General features: G+C 35.0%; 4 protein-coding genes across 5 annotated transcripts; 1 reads left to right on the top strand and 3 right to left on the bottom strand.

Annotated features, from left to right (window-relative positions):
* The first annotated feature begins 2,216 nt into the window (after positions 1-2,216).
* Positions 2,217-8,126, top strand: LOC103853005 (L-ascorbate oxidase homolog). The gene is made up of 8 exons (XM_033284686.1): positions 2,217-2,478; positions 2,570-2,679; positions 3,834-4,104; positions 6,164-6,263; positions 6,654-6,999; positions 7,091-7,456; positions 7,527-7,605; positions 7,674-8,126. Exons 1-8 carry the CDS (start codon positions 2,338-2,340, stop codon positions 7,884-7,886), a joined length of 1,626 nt encoding a protein of 541 aa, XP_033140577.1. The 5' UTR covers positions 2,217-2,337; the 3' UTR covers positions 7,887-8,126.
* Positions 8,127-8,423: 297 nt separating this feature from the next.
* Positions 8,424-12,106, bottom strand: LOC103853004 (prolyl endopeptidase). The gene is made up of 11 exons (XM_009129908.3): positions 11,384-12,106; positions 11,097-11,297; positions 10,955-11,025; positions 10,712-10,874; positions 10,036-10,629; positions 9,471-9,851; positions 9,324-9,399; positions 9,191-9,254; positions 8,967-9,102; positions 8,753-8,866; positions 8,424-8,665 (listed from the first exon to the last, which is right to left on the bottom strand). Exons 1-11 carry the CDS (start codon positions 11,894-11,896, stop codon positions 8,600-8,602), a joined length of 2,379 nt encoding a protein of 792 aa, XP_009128156.1. The 5' UTR covers positions 11,897-12,106; the 3' UTR covers positions 8,424-8,599.
* On the bottom strand, positions 11,920-18,752 carry LOC103853003 (putative nuclease HARBI1). Of its 2 annotated transcripts, XM_033284687.1 has the most exons (3): positions 15,971-18,752; positions 15,851-15,898; positions 11,920-14,624 (listed from the first exon to the last, which is right to left on the bottom strand). In XM_033284687.1, exon 3 carries the CDS (start codon positions 13,553-13,555, stop codon positions 12,257-12,259), a length of 1,299 nt encoding a protein of 432 aa, XP_033140578.1. In that variant the 5' UTR covers positions 13,556-14,624; positions 15,851-15,898; positions 15,971-18,752; the 3' UTR covers positions 11,920-12,256. The 2 variants fall into 2 exon arrangements, with proteins under 2 accessions (XP_033140578.1, XP_033140579.1); XM_033284688.1 differs by lacking the exons at positions 15,851-15,898; positions 15,971-18,752 and having other exon boundaries at positions 11,920-13,535; positions 14,332-14,456.
* Positions 14,493-15,551, bottom strand: LOC103853420 (glutathione S-transferase T3). The gene is made up of 3 exons (XM_009130332.1): positions 14,795-15,551; positions 14,689-14,696; positions 14,493-14,624 (listed from the first exon to the last, which is right to left on the bottom strand). The coding sequence occupies exons 1-3, from the start codon at positions 15,549-15,551 to the stop codon at positions 14,493-14,495; spliced, it is 897 nt and encodes a 298-aa protein (XP_009128580.1).
* Position 18,753: the final 1 nt, after the last annotated feature.

The following is an 18,753-nucleotide window of genomic DNA, read 5'->3' as shown; positions in this document are numbered from 1 at the left end:
CCTAAACTCTTTGATAAAACTTGAATCTTAGACCTTTAGATAAATCCTAATTTTGGGTCAATTCTAAATTTTTGGGTAAATCCCAAATCCTAAATTCTAGAATTTAAAGGATTAGGGGGTTTACCCAAAAATTAGGGTTTTTTTTTCAACAACATTACAGACTCATATTGACTGTGTAAACCACACCAGAAGATGTTGATCCATGTGAACGACGAAAGACGTTTGTCTCCTGACACTGCATGCTAGGTTATCCGCCTTTGTATTTTGTGTTATTGGTACATGAATAATCTCTGATCGTATGAAACTCTCTTTCAGACTCTTAATATCTTCCAAATAACTTGCAAAAGCGGGTCATTCTTCTGGTTCTGAAACTATTTTCACTAATTGAGAACAATCTGTTGCAAACATAACCTGAAATTGTCGTAAGTTTCTCATACATTCTATAGCCCATAGTAGCGCCTCCATCTCCGCATGCAAAGGAGTTAGAGTAGCATGTACATTCCTTACTCTCATCAGATCTTTAAATCCTTCTAAAGTACTGAACAACCCTGACCAGAGAAAGTATCTCTCTTTCCATGATTCATCTGTAAAACACCATCATCCTGGAATTGACGGAATCGTCCATCTGTATAACACCATCTGTAAAATTAGGGTTTAGTATTTAGGTTTTAAGATTTACCGTAGGTATAAATAACGTTAATAAAATTATTTTTCGGTAATTGTATTATTTTTGTTTTTTTATTATGAAAACATAATATGGTTTGACAATGTTTTATTGGCTACTATATTGTTGATGAACCTAAGAAAAAATCTTTAACAAATGTGTTAATGACTCCCACAAGAAAGAAAAGTATGAGTAGTTACTGGCGATATATCCGGAAATATAAACCCCTGTCAGGCTAACGTTCTACTTTTGATAAGTACACGGAAGGTTTTTCCTCCGATTACTTTTGGAACCTAGTTCAATATTTGTTTACACCATCTGAGCTTATATTCGCTGAAAGCCAAAAATTGAGAATAACAAGTGAAGGAAAAGCTTACCAAATTCCAAATACATGAAATCATGAATGCTGATTGCTGAGCTTCCAAAACAAATTTGATCTTGCAACCAGGAATTAATTGGGCCCATTTTTTCATCTTCCAGCAGTTTTAAAGGGGTACACAAGAACCCCCAAAAAGAAAAGATAAAACGATGGTAGTCTATTTTATAATAAAAGACTATTATTTGTAAATACTAATAAAAATTTATTTTTAGATTTAAAAGTATTTATCAACAAATTTATAAACACTAATTAAATTTCATTTTCTACAATTGAAATAATATTATTATTTTTAAAAAATTTACATATGGTTTTAGATCATTAAAAACATCAGATTTACTCTTTTAATTTTTTTTTACTACTAAAATGATTCATTTTTGAAATTTCAATATATTTTTTGTTGACTCTTTCTTCAATATGGTTTATTTTGCCATAAATTTTATAAAATTGTCCAAACATTTAATTTAGCAAAAGCAATTTTCTGATTTAACATATTAGTGTTTTGTCTTGTAAGAGTTTTAGAGTAAATCTTATAAGACAAAAATAAACGAATCTGTGTTGTGTGCCTAATAAATTACTTCCTCTATTTCTAAATGTAAATAGTTCTAGTAAAAAAAGTTTGTTTTATAATATAAGTAGTTTACATATTTCAATGCATTTTTTATTAGATATTATATGATCAATAAAATAGTGTTAAATTTTTTATAATTGGTTGAAATAATTGATTAAATGATATATTTTTTTCAATTTACAGCTTTATAAATATTTGTGTTTTTAAGTAAAACTATTTATAATTAAAAATGGAGGAAATACCACATATTCCCCTCCAAAAGCAGAGAATAGTTAATTAAACTGACGACTGGAAAGAAATAAATTCCAATACTGTTAATTCATCACCCAATGTTTGCCAAAAAAACAAGCCAATTGTTAATCCATCGCCCAAAGATTACCACAAATAATCATTTGTACTAAATGATTTTACTCATTTTGTTTCTAATATTAATGTTTTAAGGGCAAAAACCATATAAAATGGCCAATTTGCTTAGCCATGCCCCATGTGGATTGTAGGTGACAAATACATATTTCAAAGCAACACCGAGTAGCTCGTGGGTCCAGCCACCGACACTGACCTTTGTTTTCTTCTCTTGTATTCATTCCCTCTCTCTCTCTCTCTCTCTCTCTAGCTATCTCTTTACTGTCAACTCTTATTAATACGTGCCTTCTCTTCTCTACATTACTCTAGACTCAAATATCACGCCAAAAATACATTTTCTTAATTCATCGGCTTCCACCAAAAATGGCGGCCAATGCCTCATTCGCCACCGCATTAACCATCGTGTTTTCCATTCTCTTTACTGTCACGGCAGAAGATCCGTACAGATTCTTTAACTGGAACGTCACATACGGTGACATCTACCCACTCGGCGTCCGCCAACAGGTACTAATAACTAAACCAATATCGATCTCGTAGAAGATAAATTTCCGGTTTGTTTTTTTTGTCAAGATCCGGTTTGTGTTTTCTGGTTCAGGGTATTCTGATCGACGGGAAGTTTCCCGGACCGGACATTCACTCCGTTACTAATGACAATCTCGTCATCAACATCTTCAATAACCTCGACGAACCTTTCCTCCTTTCATGGTAAGTCTTTTTACAAGTTTGTAATTACAATAGAATTTTAGTTTAACTCAAAAGTTAGGTACCTTTAACATTGAAGTCTCTGTCGATTGATAATAGTTGCTAGACCTAGTCGGCGAGTAGTTTACATTGCTTCTGAATAGTATTTTACTTTCTTACCTTTTTATTAGTGACGTAAAAATAAAAAAAAACATGCGTAAAAAACAATCAAGTGTACGTAGAATTTTTGGTTTTGGCCACTTTCATGTCGGACTCAGTCCACGAAATAACTATTTACCCACCACATACGACATGATTAGTTGCGGTGATTGGGGTTAAAATTTAATTAAAACACATTATAAAATAAATTCTGATTTATGCTTTTATTATGCATGGGGTGATAGTGTTACAGTGACTATTGCACTATATTATCAAACATGTGAGGGAATGGTCCACCACCTTACCAAACTATATCAGCTGTATTCAATTTTATGCAAACTTTTTTAGGGTAGGGGTAATATCAGCAATTCAGAATACTTTTGGAGTAAAAACTAAATAATACATTTATAATTATGCGCATGAGGTGATAATACACAGTAAATATGGCACTATATTTTCAAGACATTTACACATGAGGAAATGGTCCACCACCTTACCAAACTCCCAGCTGTATTCAAGTTTATGCAAAACTTTTTAGGGTAGGGGGCATGATTAATAATTCAGAATACTTTTGGGGTAAAAACTAATATTTTGGAAATGAAAATTTATAACTATGCTCTTACACATGTGGTGATAATAATTAATACAGTGACTATTGCACCATATTTTCAAAACATTTACATGTGAGGGAACCACCTTACCGAACTATTGGTTGTATTCAAATCTATGCAAACTTTTCAGGGTGGGGGTACGTTCAGCAATTCAGAGTACTTTTGAAAATAATAACAACACTTATAATTATGCTCTTATGGATGGGGTGATAATTGATGACACAGTGAGTATCGCACTATGTTTTCTAAACATTTACATGTGGGGTAAATGGGTCCACCACCATACCAAACTATATTAGCTGTATTCAATTTATGCACACTTTTCAGTAGGGTGCTAGATCAACAATTTTCATAATAGTTTTTGTAGTAAAATGATCTAGTAATAATTTGAAATAATAATTATTACAGGAATGGGGTCCAGCAGAGGAGGAACTCGTACGTGGACGGAGTGTACGGAACGACATGCCCAATACCGCCGGGGAAGAACTACACTTACATGCTTCAGGTGAAGGATCAGATTGGAAGTTTCTACTACTTTCCTTCTCTTGCTTTCCACAAAGCCGCCGGTGGTTTTGGTGGAATCCGTATCCTCAGCCGTCCTAGGATCCCCGTCCCTTTCCCTGACCCCGCCGGAGATTACACTGTTCTCATCGGAGACTGGTACAAATCCAATCACACGGTAAAGGATTGAATGCATTTAAAAAATACTAGATTTCCACCCGCACAATCGTGCGGATATATATTTTCACATTTATATATATAGATATTTGTTTTACATAATTATTACATATTTTTAATATTATTTACATATTTAAATGTTTGTATAATTATGCTAAATATAATAATTTTATAGTTTTCATGCTGTAAATTAAAATCATCACATATATATGTTGCTTATTATATATTTGTCTTATTGAATTTGCGTTTGATTACTAAACTAAATTTTTTAATGCATGAAAGAACATATATGAAAACAATTTTGTATTTAATTTATTATAATCATGATCCATAATTCAAATCGCTAAATTTTTTTGGTAATTTTTTAATGTTTATTAATTTTATATAATAAATTACTGTATATTATAAAGTTTAAGATAAGTTAATTTTTATACATGTATTATATAGTTTACTAATATTAACCCGTTCTACCAACATATTATATTTTTAGCATAAATATTTTATATTTATGAAAATAAAATATGTTAACTTATGAATTTAAAATAATTTTATCATATTTTCTTCAATATAACATTTTTATTTTAAAATGATAGATATTATTATAAAATTGATAAAATAGGATATAATTTTATTTTTTTAGTAACATTTCATTACTAATTACAAAATTAGTTGAAAATATTTATATTTAATTTATCACAATTAAGATCTTATTATAATCTTCTTCAAAAGATTTGTTAGAATTTTGATTTTTTTTTTTTAAATTAAAAGATATAAAAGATATTATGATTAAAGTAGTTAAAAATATTATGTATATTAGCATTAGTGAGTAACATTTAATATAAAATTTAAATGAGGGTCTAAATAAAAATATCACTCATCAAAAATTCATGATTTTTATTTTATTAGAAATTTTTTTGAAAAATTAAAATTAAAATAAATATTTATTTCTAACAAAATCTTTAAAAAATATTAGTAAATGTATTTGTGAAATTAATTAATTTTATTTTATTTAAAATTTTCGTTTATAAACCAAAACTATATTCAATTTTAATTTCTAATTATATTTTATGATAATTTAAATTAAAACTAACTAAATTTTGAAAGAAATTTAAAAAGATTCTAAGAAGATTTTAAAAAGATTTTATTAGAACACTTTCAATATATTCATTTGTATTTCAAATAAAATGATAAAGATATTAAAGGATATAATAATGAACTTATGTAAAATATGATATTTTTTAGAAATGGTCCAAACTAAAAAAATCATACATAAAAAGAAGTCATGACTTCTGTTTTAATATATAACTAGAGTTTATCCTGCACATCGTGCGGGTATATTTTTATTTTATAAATATTTAATTTTAATATTATTATATAAATTTAAATATACAATTTATATCTTAGTGTTATGTATTTTATAACTCTTTAATTTTATTTTTTAGGTTTCTTATTATTTTATTAATATAAGGGTTTGTTTTATACATTTTACCTTTTTTATTACGTTTTTGAGTTTTCATAATTTGAAATAATCAAATAAAAAATATTCTTCAACATATGATTTTTGAAAATATATAGCTGTAGAAATAAATTTTTAACATATGTTAATAACTTCATTTGTATAAAAAAAATCTGACATGATTAATAAATTTGAACCCGTTTTAGTGGTAGATGATAATTTATTTAAATGAAAGCATTATATTACTTAATTACGAAATTAATTAATGCAATATTTAATAAAAAATATTTAAAAATTTAGTAGGATTTTGTTAGATTTTTCTCAACAGATTTTGTTATAACTGAAAATAAAATTCAAATCTATAGTTAAAATTAATTTATTATTAATATTCCTATTAATTATTATGTCATATTATGTGATTAATGAAATGGTCCTAGTAAACTTATAAATAGTAGATAAAAATGGTACTTCTCTTTTAATAGAGAAGAGATATTAAGTTTGTCCTAAACCGGGAATTGGAGTTGGTTTACAAAGAAGATGAACCGAGGCAACATTGAACCGGTTACATACTAATAATTAATGTGTGTGTTTCTCGTTTCTGTAGGATTTGAAGGCAAAGCTTGATAGTGGTAGGAAGCTTCCTTTACCAGATGGTATCCTCATCAATGGCCGTGGAACTGGTGCCACTCTCAATGTTGAACAAGGTTTTTGCCCCTTCCTGCTTCTTCGCTAGCTACTAGTTTGTTTTTTGGTTCGATTTTTCAGAATATAGAGATATAAAAATTGTTTGGTTTCCGGTTCAGTTGTTGAGAACTAACTAATATTTGGAATATTTTAGGTTTAATCCGGTTTTGTTTCGTTCTAAAATTTTTGGGTAATTTGAAAAAAAAAATATAGGATATTCCGATAAAATATCAGATAAAAATATAGGATAACTTGAAGAACTTTAATATTTTAGAAAAGCGATTCAGATAATTCGGCGTTCTTGATAACATTATATATTTATATTTCTGGTAAGAGTCAGTGGCTGCATATTTTCTGATAGCTTTGACTATGCCCAGTTTACTGATTGCTTTATGATTTGAGCTTTTCAGGTAAGACGTACAGGCTGAGAATATCCAACGTAGGGTTACAACACTCCCTCAACTTCCGCATTCAAAACCACAAGATGAAAGTAGTCGAAGTCGAAGGGACTCACACTCTTCAGACTACTTTCTCCTCTCTCGATGTTCACGTTGGTCAGTCTTACTCGGTCCTTGTGACTGCTGACCAGCCTGCACATGACTATTACGTGGTGGTCTCTTCTCGGTTCACCTCTACTGTCCTCACCACCACTGGTGTTCTCCGCTACAGCGGCTCTTCCGGTGGTGTCTCTGGTCCTATACCTGGTGGACCAACCATACAAATCGACTGGTCCTTGAACCAGGCCCGAGCCATCAGGTACCTTTCTTTTCCAAAATATAAAATAAATAAATAAATAAATCTGATCCTTGGTGTTTTGGTCTGACTCTGTTATGTTCTTGTCTTGTAGGACTAACCTTACAGCGAGTGGACCAAGGCCTAACCCACAAGGATCATACCACTACGGTATGATAAACACCACAAGAACCATCAGACTTGCTAGCTCTGCTGGTCAGGTCAACGGGAAGCAACGATACGCGGTCAACAGCGTATCGTTTAAGCCCGCAGACACTCCTTTGAAACTAGCGGACTACTTCAAGATTGATGGTGTTTACAGAGTTGGAAGCGTGCAGAGCCAACCCACCGGTGGTGGAATATACCTCGACACATCTGTTTTGCAAGCAGATTACAGAACCTTTGTGGAGATCGTTTTCGAAAACCCGGAGAATATAGTTCAGACCTGGCATCTTGATGGATACTCTTTTTGGGTTGTTGGGTACGTGTATGCACTTGATCTACACATTAGTTAGAAAATGATAACATGCTATTGTGTTCTTGTGATATAGAATGGACGGTGGGAAATGGAGTCCTGACAGTAGGAACGAGTATAATCTTCGGGATGCATTGGCTCGCTGCACCGTTCAGGTAAACTCACGGCAAAAGCTAGTGCATGTTTTTGACAAATGTGAATTAATATATTAATTAATATATAGGTGTACCCGAGTTCATGGACGGCCATATACATAGCATTGGACAACGTAGGGATGTGGAACCTAAGATCCGAATTTTGGGCAAGGCAGTACTTAGGACAACAGCTCTATTTACGTGTCTACACAACCTCCACTTCTCTCAGAGATGAATTCCCAATCCCCAAGAACGCTCTTCTATGCGGTAGAGCTAGCGGTCGTAGCACCAGACCGCTTTGAGATGTGGAGAGATAAGAGAGATGGTCAACCAAACCAGCTGATTCATTCTATGGAAGAGTAATGGTCATATTAGTATATCAGTTTGTAATGATCTCAGCTCGAGGTCTCAATTTTTATTCTTTTTAAAATAATCTCTAGAGTGAAACTTTATTCGATATATAGTTCTGTTGTAAGCCGTATTGACGTAGTGTTACAGTTTACTATGGTATGAATCTTCATTTAACAATTAAAAAAAAAAAATCTAAACAGTGCAGAATACTCATCTAATGTGCAAGTTAAGTTATATGACCAAACTGACAGCTTCACTAATTACATTCAAATGTTTTTTTTCATAAATCATCCATATAAGGGATGTCATACATTACATTTTGAAGAATCTTGATGTTTGCTTGTCGGAAACAGCCATAGATAATACTTTGACTTTTGATGTTTGTGTCGCACGTGCTGCAGTGAAGATTCAAATGTGTTTATAAGCTTCAAATTAGGCCAACAACGCCTGAGTTATTACTGTTCAGTGATGTAGTAAGCTTTGTTGTCTTGGTTAACTAAACACTTAAAGTCTTTACTCTCAAAGAACTGAATCATAGAGCATGAAAGAAACATTGTGCCCAACTTTGTTTGTACGTAACTCATAAAAAGCCCTTGTTTTGGACACAAAAAAATTGAGAAAGATATATGTTCCTGCATGTAGGCAAGGAGTAACTAATGTTTTTTTACTCAGTCCATGAAGCATTGACCATCTTTGCCATGAACGAATACCGATCCGCCGCTTCATCAATCTGTTCAACATCTCAAAATCAGTCAGCCATGGAAAAAAATGTTGTTATATAATGTAAAAACATAAGAATAGAGAATTTTATCATTACAATCTTTTGTGTTGGGCGACCAGCTCCGTGGCCGGCCTTAACTTCTATGCGACCGATTATGGGGTTCGTCTGTGGACTATTCTCTAAGCTTGTGCACAGCACGTGCTGCATCGTCTGTAAATGTACGCAAGTTTAATGATATGGACTCCTTAGTAAATAGTCAAAAATCAAATCTATATACAATAAAAATAAATAAAGAAGAGTTGAAACGGACCGCAAGCAACTTCAGAGAGTGAAGTGGCACAACTCTGTCATCATGATCAGCTGTCAGTAACATGGTTGATGGGTACTGAACTGAACTATCAGTTTTTTGGTCCCATGGTCTCTTCACATTGTGCAGAGGCGAGTACCTTTTACAATTCACATCCAAATTTTTTGTATCAGTATTGAAAACAATCTAGCACAACATCAGATAACCATATATATAAACAGACTCACTTTATCAGCCAATGAAACTCCTCTTCATTCTCGGAGCAACCATAGTCAGAAGTCCACGCATGGCCTATGCATACATAACACCTCCTGAGATACTGAAACGAGAAAGAGAGAGAGTGGAGCTAACTGAACTTACCTATGGTAAACTTGTGAAACCGTAGCATATCCATAACACCCACGTGAGCCAAAGCACAACCAAAAAGGTCTGGTCTCTGCACATCAATCAAAACCTTTATATATCTAAGTATGCAAACTAAATAAAATAGGAAATTAATACCGTTACCTGGTTTATACAAGCACCGATCAGGAGTCCACCATTACTCCCACCTTCAATACAAAGCTTACTCGGTTGTGTATAACCAGCGGACACGAGATACTCTGCCCCAGATATGAAGTCATCGAAGCAGTTCTGCTTTTTGGCAAGTGAACCCGCTTTGTGCCATTCCTCACCATACTCCCCACCACCCCGAATGTTTGCAAAGCAGAAAACAACACCTAGATGTTTGCTAAGCACAATGCGACTCGCACTGAAAGATGGTGTTATACTTATGTTGAACCCACCGTATGCGTACAGCAAACATGGGTGTGATCCATCTAGCTTGATACCCTTCTTCGCCACGATAAACATTGGTATCTTTGTTCCATCCTTGCTGGGATAGAATACCTGTAAGGAGGAGCAAAAGCAACTTTTACATATTCAGTGTTCTAAAAATCGATCTAGGCATCCAAGAAAATCGGTCTAAACGCCCATATAATCAATAATCCCCATATAAAGGGGCTAATTGTCGCCTAACGATTTCTTGAAAATTGAAAATAGGCAATGCCAAAAATGAATATGAATGTGTTACCTGAGTTGCTTGAAATGCCTCCCTGTCAAATCCAGGTACAGCAACCTCCCTAAATACCTTAACTTCAGGAGATCCATTAGCTAAGTCACACTTGTAAATCACACCGGGAGTGAGGTAGCTAGTAAAGCTAAAGAAGAAGGCATTGTCCTTGCGCCGAGCAGAAACATCAGATACTGAACCAATATCCACATCTAACTGGTGAAGCAAAGAACCAGATTCCAAGTCCCTAATATGCAGAATGTGCTTTACATCGCTCATATAGCATACAACCAGTTGATTCCCATTGACTACACACGCTGATTCCAGAACATCCTTCTCGTGTTCTTCAATAACATCAGTCCAACTAGTCGGTTCCTTTAGATCAACTCGGACTAATTTGTACTTAGGGGCATCTTTATTTGTCAAGAAAGTGAACAGAGTCTCATCATTCGAGATAACAATATATTGCGCGTCGAATGAGTCAATAAGCTTAGTGAAAGGAAGAAAAGTGCTGCTTCCTCTGAAACTCTCAAGACCTCCTGAAAGTGAAGAAAGGTCGCAGTAGTATAATTTGTTGACAGGGTCACAACCCTCTCCAATGCTCATGATTAGGTACTGCATGAAGAAACAACATGATGAAATTTAAATAGCTAATAATAATAACTAAGGTTCCAGATAAAGAACATGGTTGTGTTACCTTCCCATCATCGGTGACTTCAGCTCCGAACATATACTTGGGATTCTCATGATCTCTCCAGCACAAGATATCTTGAGACTGATCTGTCCCAAGGAAATGGTAGTACATCTCATGATAAAGATTCGAATTCGTCTCGGTGCCAGCATCAATACCCTCTCCATCCCTGCAGATCAAAAATGGCAGAGCAGCTAAGCTATCTGAACTACAATAAAAGTCTTCTTCCAACACATGTATTTGACTTACTTGGGGGCAGGGTAACGACCGTAGAAAAATCCTTTAGTATCATGCGTCCATGTAATCCCACTGAACTTAACCTGTTCAACACAAAAGGATCATCAAGTATATATGGTAGAAGAACTTAATGAACCAGGTGTAATGAGCATACCCATGATAAAGTATCAGGCTCCACTTTCTTATCCTCGATCTTGATCACCTTAATCGTCACCCAGTCACTACCACTTGAACTAAGACCATAGGCCAAGTACTTAGCATCCTCGCTGATAGAAAGCGTGTTTAAGGACACTGTCCCATCATCGCTAAGAGTGTTGGGATCAAGCAAGACCTCAGGCTCAGCTTCTAAATCATCCTGGAAACACGACACCAGTCAAAAGTCAAATGAATAAAAAAAAACAAATGTGGAGGAGAGTTACAAAACAGACATGTGTGTCTGACCTGCATGTACAGAACACTGTGTGCTTGTAGACCGGTGTTGTGGAAGTAAAAGAACCTGTCCCCTCGTCTGAACGGTGAACCGTAGCGTGGATGATCGATAAGGGAGGTTATATTGTGACGGAGCTTCTCTTTAGTTTCGCAGTTTTCGAGAACTGAATCTGTAAGTCTGACTTGGTTTTGCACAAACTCCTTCACTTCTTCAGCGTCAGGATCCTCTAACCAACGATAGGGATCTTTGATCTTGAGGCCGTGATAATCCTCGACGACGGAGTCATCACGCCGAGCTGAAGGATACTGAAGTCGGTCCTTGGAAGATCCCATGGTCGCAGAGATTGGACTGGAAGAAGAAGAAGAAGAACGAGGGCGAGACTCGGGTCGTTGAGTGGAGAAGGTTTTGTTGAGGAGGAGAAGAGAAGAAGAAGATTGACGTAAGGTATTTATACGGAGGCGGAAACTGATCGCTGGGAAAGCGAAAATCTGAGAACGCGCGTTGACTGCAAACGCTGTGAACATTGGTCTTCTCTCACCTCTTCTTCTATTCTATTCTATCTTCTTCACCCACTTATATATGTTTCCATATTTTTATATTTGATACATAAGTATATTTCTTTTTTTTATGTGGATCAGCTTGGGAACTCTTTAGAGCATCCACAATGGTGGATTTGTGGGAGAAGTCTTTAGGATTAGTTTAATAAATTTTTTTTTTTTTTGAATAGTTAAGGATTTTAGTCAAAATAATGTGTGCAATGGTGATTTCCAATTAGGAGTCCTTAGGAATAAAAAAATAATTAATTTTTTTAAATTGAAATTTATTTTTTATTTATTGCATGATGGAAAAAAATACAATAATTAAACTCAAAGATACAATAATTATTAATCTTCATCACCAAATTTGTTCCAAATATGCTCAACTAAATCTTTTTTCAATTGTTCATGTATACGCCTATCCCGAAGATCTTTCTGATTTTGATTGACAAATATGTTGTTGAGATTTGTAGGCCTGTCGGTTTCGGTTTCCACCTGTGAACTTCTGGTGACGTTTCCTTCTTCAAATTCCGAGATGTCGATTTGAGCATATCCATTGCGTTCATTTTCAACTATCATATTGTGTAGTATGATACATGCTCGCATAATTTTCGCTATCTTTTCTTTGTCCCATGTAAGAGCCGGGTTTTTGACAATCGCAAATCGGGCTTGCAATACTCCAAAAGCCCGCTCCACATCTTTACGGGCTGATTCTTGAACTTTAGCAAATAAGTTTGCTTTCGGACCTTGAGGAAGTGTGATAGATTGGATAAATGTTGACCATTTTGGATATATACCGTCCGTGAGGTAGTAAGCAAACTTATATTTGTGTCCGTTGACCACGTACTCTAACCTTGGAGCTCGACCTTCTATAATGTCATCAAAAACAGGAGACCGATCAAGGACATTAATATCGTTTAAGGTACCTGGAGGACCAAAAAAAGCGTGCCATATCCAAAGATCTTGTGAAGCTACAGCCTCTAAGACAATTGTCGGTTTGCTTGATCCACGTGCATACTGTCCTTTCCAAGAGGTTGGGCAATTTTTCCACTCCCAATGCATACAGTCAATGCTTCCAACCATCCCAGGAAACCCGCGTGTCTCTCCAATATCGAGTAGTCGCTGAAGATCCTCTGCTGTGGGTCTTCGTAGATACTCATTTCCAAATAAATGTATTATTCCGTCAGTGAAATTATGTAAACAGGAAAGTGCCGTGCTCTCACCTAGTCGGAGATATTCGTCTACCGCGTCAGCCGCAGAACCATAAGCAAGCATACGAATTGCTGCCGTACATTTTTGTAGTGGAGAAAGACCAAGCCTCCCGGTAGCATCTCTTCTTTGTTGAAAGAATGGAACGTTCTGTGAGAGGCCATATACAATACGCATGAATAATTCCTTGTTCATACGGAAACGGCGTCTGAAAAAATGTGCCTCATATGTCGGATTTTCGGTGAAGTAGTCATTCCATAAACGGTTGTGTCCTGCTTCACGGTTTCGTTCTATATAAGCACGTTTCTTTTGCTTCTTGGTTTGGGCCTCGAGAATGTCGTTGAATGTATCTTCGCAAATATCGTCGAAAACTTCGTCTAATCTTTCTTCCAATCCATCGGATGAAGATGATGACATCCTGCTTGAGTTATTTCCCATATAAGTTGATTTTCATGTATAATCTCAAATTATGTATAAGTTATTTATATGTATAAGTTTTTTCCCATATACGTTTTTTTACGTATAATCTCAAATTATGTATAAGTTATACATTTATATATATAAGGTTTTTTTACTGTCACTTTCTCCAAAGATACATTTTAAAATTTAGAACATGACATATTTTTTTGTATATTTATACTGTCTAATTCTGCTAAATTTTCAACCGGTTTTATATAAACAAAAACCTTATTTGATTTTATTGTGAATATATAAACTAATTGACTCCTGGACTTGTAATGTTTTTCTTTTATACTTATTAGTTAATTTTAAATAGAGATAAATTCCATTGTTGTCTAAAACTAAAAATAGTTATTGTGTGATTTTTATTAGTGGTAGTGCTTTGTTTTCACTTTTCATGTACCTAGATCAGTTTCTAATTCCCATGCAAACCATGCATGTATCAATTTTACATAACACCGTACGTCCCATTATCTTAACATAATCAATAGTCCTACGCTTAAAATTAAGAGTGTATTCGTTTGGTTTCTAGCAAGAGAAGTCTTAATATCCTTTTTACTAAAACAGTATATCAAGTTGTAATATTCTACCAAGTATTTGAGTTCAAAGACTACCAAGAGAACCTCCTTTTTACAATAACATTCTACCAAGTTTTAATATCGATAGAAACAGAATGAAGAGATCATCCTGTTAACAATAACATTCTAGCAAGATTTAATATTGAAACAAAGAGAATCAAGAGAAGAACTTCTTACACGCAAATATTACAAGAGATCAGCAGGTTTTGTGAACTTTAGCAGATCATGGTAGCAACATCTTACAACATCTCCGAGAAACCACAAGAACATAAGTCAAGTTTTGATGAAGAGGAAAGAAAGAGAAGGTGATACATAGCTAAAGACCAAACGAGAACTACTTATACTACATAAACTGAAAGAGATGAACCCGTGAGTTTCAGTACTCCTAAGGCACCCGTGACTTTCCCTACTCCTAATGCACCCGTGACTTTCCCAAGCTTCAATGCACCCGTGACAACTTCAGCCTTAACCTGAAACAAGGAGAATCAAGAGAAGAGTTAGTTTAGTTTTAAAGAAATTAGTACTCAAAACAACAGTAATACCTTAAACCAAACAGATAAACATCAAATCAATTCAGACATTAGTTTGAGTTTTAGAGTTGTTTCCATCTCAGAGAGAGGCTCCTTTTTCGCGAGTAAACGTTCAAGGATCTTTTGCCTAGACAGTTGTCCTTTCAGTTCTAAAACGCCTTGTAACTTTGACAACTCCTGTTCTCTGCCACTCTTCTTCTTCTTAAGATCAGCTTTTGCAGCCTTCACTCCGAGAGGTCTACCCTCAGCCTCTTCTTCTGTATCAACATCCACCACTTTGCGCTTCTCCTTACCACTGTCCTTACCCTTAAACATGGACCACCATTTCTGGTCATGCCTCAGCTCCCTCCAGCAGTGATCCATTTTGAACTGGGACTCGTAATTGTTGAAGAATAAGTCTAAGGCAGCTTTCATCACATCATCATCATTTTGACCACTTCTTTGCTCCCGAAGAGCCGCATCATAGCATCCAGCAAACTTCGATACTTGCTCGTTAATCCGAGCCCATCTCTGCTTGCAAGGAACCAGCTCTCTCTCTATTTTGCCAACCAGGAGAGGGCTTGCGTTGTAGTACTCTACAATCCGCTTCCAGAATGCTCCAGCTCTCTGCTCATTGCTCACGACCGGGTCTTTACTGGTGTTAAGCCATGCTCCAATAAGGATTTTATCCTCTATCTGAGTCCATTTCCTCCTCTCAGCAGCTTGGGGAGTTGACTTCACAGCAGCGTCTGTATCAGGAACTTGGCTACCAGACATCCCATAAGCCTCATCAGCACCTTGGCTACCGAACCAAAAAGGTTCGGGTGATTCAAGGTCAACTGGATGTTGACTATGTAGTAGGTTAACATAGCTTGACGAGTTAGCCATGGTTGCTCTGTGCCTCTCTACTAGCGACACAGAGGCTTAAGTAAGCCTTCTATGACTTAGAGCTAATTAAGGCAATCAAATCAAAGCAGTTGGGAAGCTGGAACATTAACTATTCGACTAAGTTTAAGTACTAACTAAGAAGCAATAAAAGCCAATCAAATCAGAACAGATAGGAAGGTTGATAGCAAAATATTATCATTTAACACCAATTCATTAAATGATTTTAGCTTGCAAAATTCAACCTAGGCAAATTCAAAATACTAAGTACATACCCTACGAAAAAAATACCAATATCTTACCTTATTACAGAAACGCGCGACATTCCTTTGAACCATTTCCAAATATTCCTGAAAAATGAGATGAAACTATCATATTGCTAACCAACTGAGATGAAAGAATCACAAGGAACAGAAGCTCACCACGCAGAATCAGTAACACCAACCCTATTAAAACTAAGCTAAAGACCATTAGCTTAACTCCTGCTTCCTTCTTTGAAAACTCGGATACTGTCTTCTCGAGGATACACAGCTTATGCTCACTCTCATTAACTTGACCCTTAAGCTGCCTAAGCTCCCTCTGAAAGTCCCTCATCTCCTCCATGGCCGCCACGTCCCACCATTTCCAAACGTGGCAGTCTCCATCCTCAGCATTGTCGCACGTAAAGTACCGTCTGTATGGGTTTTTAGGAGTGTAAGAGTATCGGATAACAGGCTCCGCACCACAGTAGCATGTAGTCGGGATTCCATCATCAGCCTCTGGTTGAGCTTGGTACTCAGTCGCCATAGCATTGAAGTAGCTACTCTCAGCTTCATCCGCGTACATCTGACATTCTGCTTCAAGGAGGGAGGTTATGTCTACAGAGTTTGATGATGAAGATGGCTGGCTGTAACTGTAATCCTGTCCCATATTCGTTTACCTGAAAGAAATGATGCAAGTTATATACAGCAAACCAACTACCAAGGATGGTAAGATGGGCTCGGATTGTAAGAGTATCAAACCAACATCAAACCAACATCAAACCAACGACCAATAAACAATAATCATCATCAAACCAATGACCAAGGAACCAATATTATCATTTTATAAGAACAAATATGACAAATCCATAAGAACAGATTGAAATCGAACACAAATAATCCTAAGATAACACAATCTCGTCGTAATCGATTGCAAACATTAAAAATGACAAATCAATAAGAACAGGTTTCGATTCAAAAATAAAAGGTTTTGAAACGGTTAATCGATTGAAACAAAAAATGAAATTTCAAACCGTATAAGAAATAAAGAGAAGATTTGCCTCCAATTGAAACCGAAATTGTTTGGAAACCATATCTACAAAAGTAAAGAATCCCGAAATCGATTTTCTCCCAAATAGTTTTCAAACCCTAATTTCTAAACTTTTCCCAAATCGATCGAAACTACACAACCCAGCCCTTTTTAGACAACAAACAAGATGGAAACTGATCTTAATCGAGAAATCTACAACTTTAAGGCCTGGATTTACCTTCGTCAAGCTGAGAGAGAGAGATCGCCGCGATGTCGCCTTTATCTCCAGAGCTCTTTTTTTTTTTCCTTCGGTCGAGAATGTTTTTCTTTTTTTTTACCCAAGCCAATCCCTAAACCGAGACCGACCCACTCAAGCGATGACACGTACACAAGGACTTGATCCTTAAAATCCTTCTCCACGGACCAATCCTTAGTTCAATTAGGATAATTAATAATACTTTATTAAAACAAACCCAAGGATTTGCACTAAGGATTCCTTTAAGGAATCCCGTTGTGGATGGTCTTACAAGCTTACAAGTATTTTTCTTTTTGTAGATATTTTGTCAACAACGTTACAGGGTTACATTCTTAAGCTGGATGAATAAACCACACAAAGTATCCATCCAAGTTCTAAATTATTGGCTTCAAACAACATAACCAAAAGAAAAAAACTTTAATAAGACCAAAATTATGGTGTGGATGATAGACTCGAGTGTCCTGGACCTCCCGGTGTCTGTCCAGTTCACAGACGATGTTGACAGAAAGCGTAGACTATATAATGTCGAACTATATAAAAAGTCTTTGGGTCTAAAAGTTATTATAGAATCTGAGGCCCGTATTAGACTTCAGTCCCCTATGTAAAAGCCCAGTCACTTTTCATGAGTTCCAAAAATGTAATAATACATTACTATTACGCAGTTTTGCAAAAGATGATTAATCATTCGCTAAACTATATATAGACTCCCCCACCTCAAAGTAATTAATGGACTAGTATTTATAATCTATACCCTAATTAATCGGTAAAACCGTTGGCACATATCTACTCTTAGTCATGGGACGTCATGTATCATTCACATGATTTATTTTGTCTACGTTATAAAACACGAAGTTTAAAATACTGACAATGTAAACATACTGCTTTCACCTATGGCCCACAAAACAACAGCGAGCTTCTTGGTAAATCTAATGCAAGGATATATATTTACAAGACGGTTTCAAACTATGGAAAGCATAATTAATCAAAATCGACATTAAAAAGGACATTTGATGATAGAAATGTATGAAAAAAGTATAAATATAATGATAATCTATTTTGAAGTAAAATACTCATATATACCAAACATATAGTAAAAAGAAATACTCATCAGAATGTTAAAACACATACTATCACAAAAAAAAATATAGATCCCTGCAACTTTACATATGTTTACATTCCAACTTCCACCATTAAAAACATCACAATAACTAAGGAAATAGCCATTTGAAGGATGAACTTGATTTTTTTCTCCAACCATGTAATCAGATTGAACACTATCATCAGTGCAATAGTACAAATAAACACAAGTAATCACTTTCTATATACACATGGATTCAAACTTCAATAAAAGAAAACATCATAATAACATTGTGTGGGCTTAAAAACATAAAAGTAGAGTTAATTCTTCTTTTCCATTACCATATTCTCCTGTGATTTCAATCTAGCTGTCCATATTTTTGAGTAAGAGCATCTCCAATGTATTACCCCATTTTTTACTCCAAAATGGTGCAACACCAAAATGGAGTAAGGTTTTACTCCAATGTATTACTCCATTTTCTACTCCAAAAATAATATTTCTTAAATAATTTCATTTTTATTTTATTAATAATTGCAAATAGAATCTTATACTTATAAGAATTTACCAATTAACCCCAATTATTTTATGTTTACGATAATAAT

The sequence above is a fragment of the Brassica rapa genome, chromosome A02 (assembly GCF_000309985.2).
Source record: "Brassica rapa cultivar Chiifu-401-42 chromosome A02, CAAS_Brap_v3.01, whole genome shotgun sequence".
NCBI classification, from domain to species: domain Eukaryota; kingdom Viridiplantae; phylum Streptophyta; class Magnoliopsida; order Brassicales; family Brassicaceae; genus Brassica; species Brassica rapa.
This window is presented reverse-complemented; position numbering and strand designations above follow the sequence as displayed.

Excerpts from the sequence above, each read along its gene's own strand:
- LOC103853005 (XM_033284686.1), top strand. The coding sequence starts at position 2,338 with ATGGCGGCCAATGCCTCATTCGCCACCGCATTAACCATCGTGTTTTCC. Across the intron at positions 2,479-2,569 it reads CACTCGGCGTCCGCCAACAG|GGTATTCTGATCGACGGGAA; the intron begins GTACTAATAACT and ends TTTCTGGTTCAG. Across the intron at positions 7,000-7,090 it reads AACCAGGCCCGAGCCATCAG|GACTAACCTTACAGCGAGTG; the intron begins GTACCTTTCTTT and ends CTTGTCTTGTAG.
- LOC103853004 (XM_009129908.3), bottom strand. The coding sequence starts at position 11,896 with ATGTTCACAGCGTTTGCAGTCAACGCGCGTTCTCAGATTTTCGCTTTC. Across the intron at positions 11,298-11,383 it reads ACAGTGTTCTGTACATGCAG|GATGATTTAGAAGCTGAGCC; the intron begins GTCAGACACACA and ends TCGTGTTTCCAG. Across the intron at positions 9,103-9,190 it reads GAGTTTCATTGGCTGATAAA|GTACTCGCCTCTGCACAATG; the intron begins GTGAGTCTGTTT and ends GAATTGTAAAAG.
- LOC103853003 (XM_033284687.1), bottom strand. The coding sequence starts at position 13,555 with ATGGGAAATAACTCAAGCAGGATGTCATCATCTTCATCCGATGGATTG.
- LOC103853420 (XM_009130332.1), bottom strand. The coding sequence starts at position 15,551 with ATGGCTAACTCGTCAAGCTATGTTAACCTACTACATAGTCAACATCCA.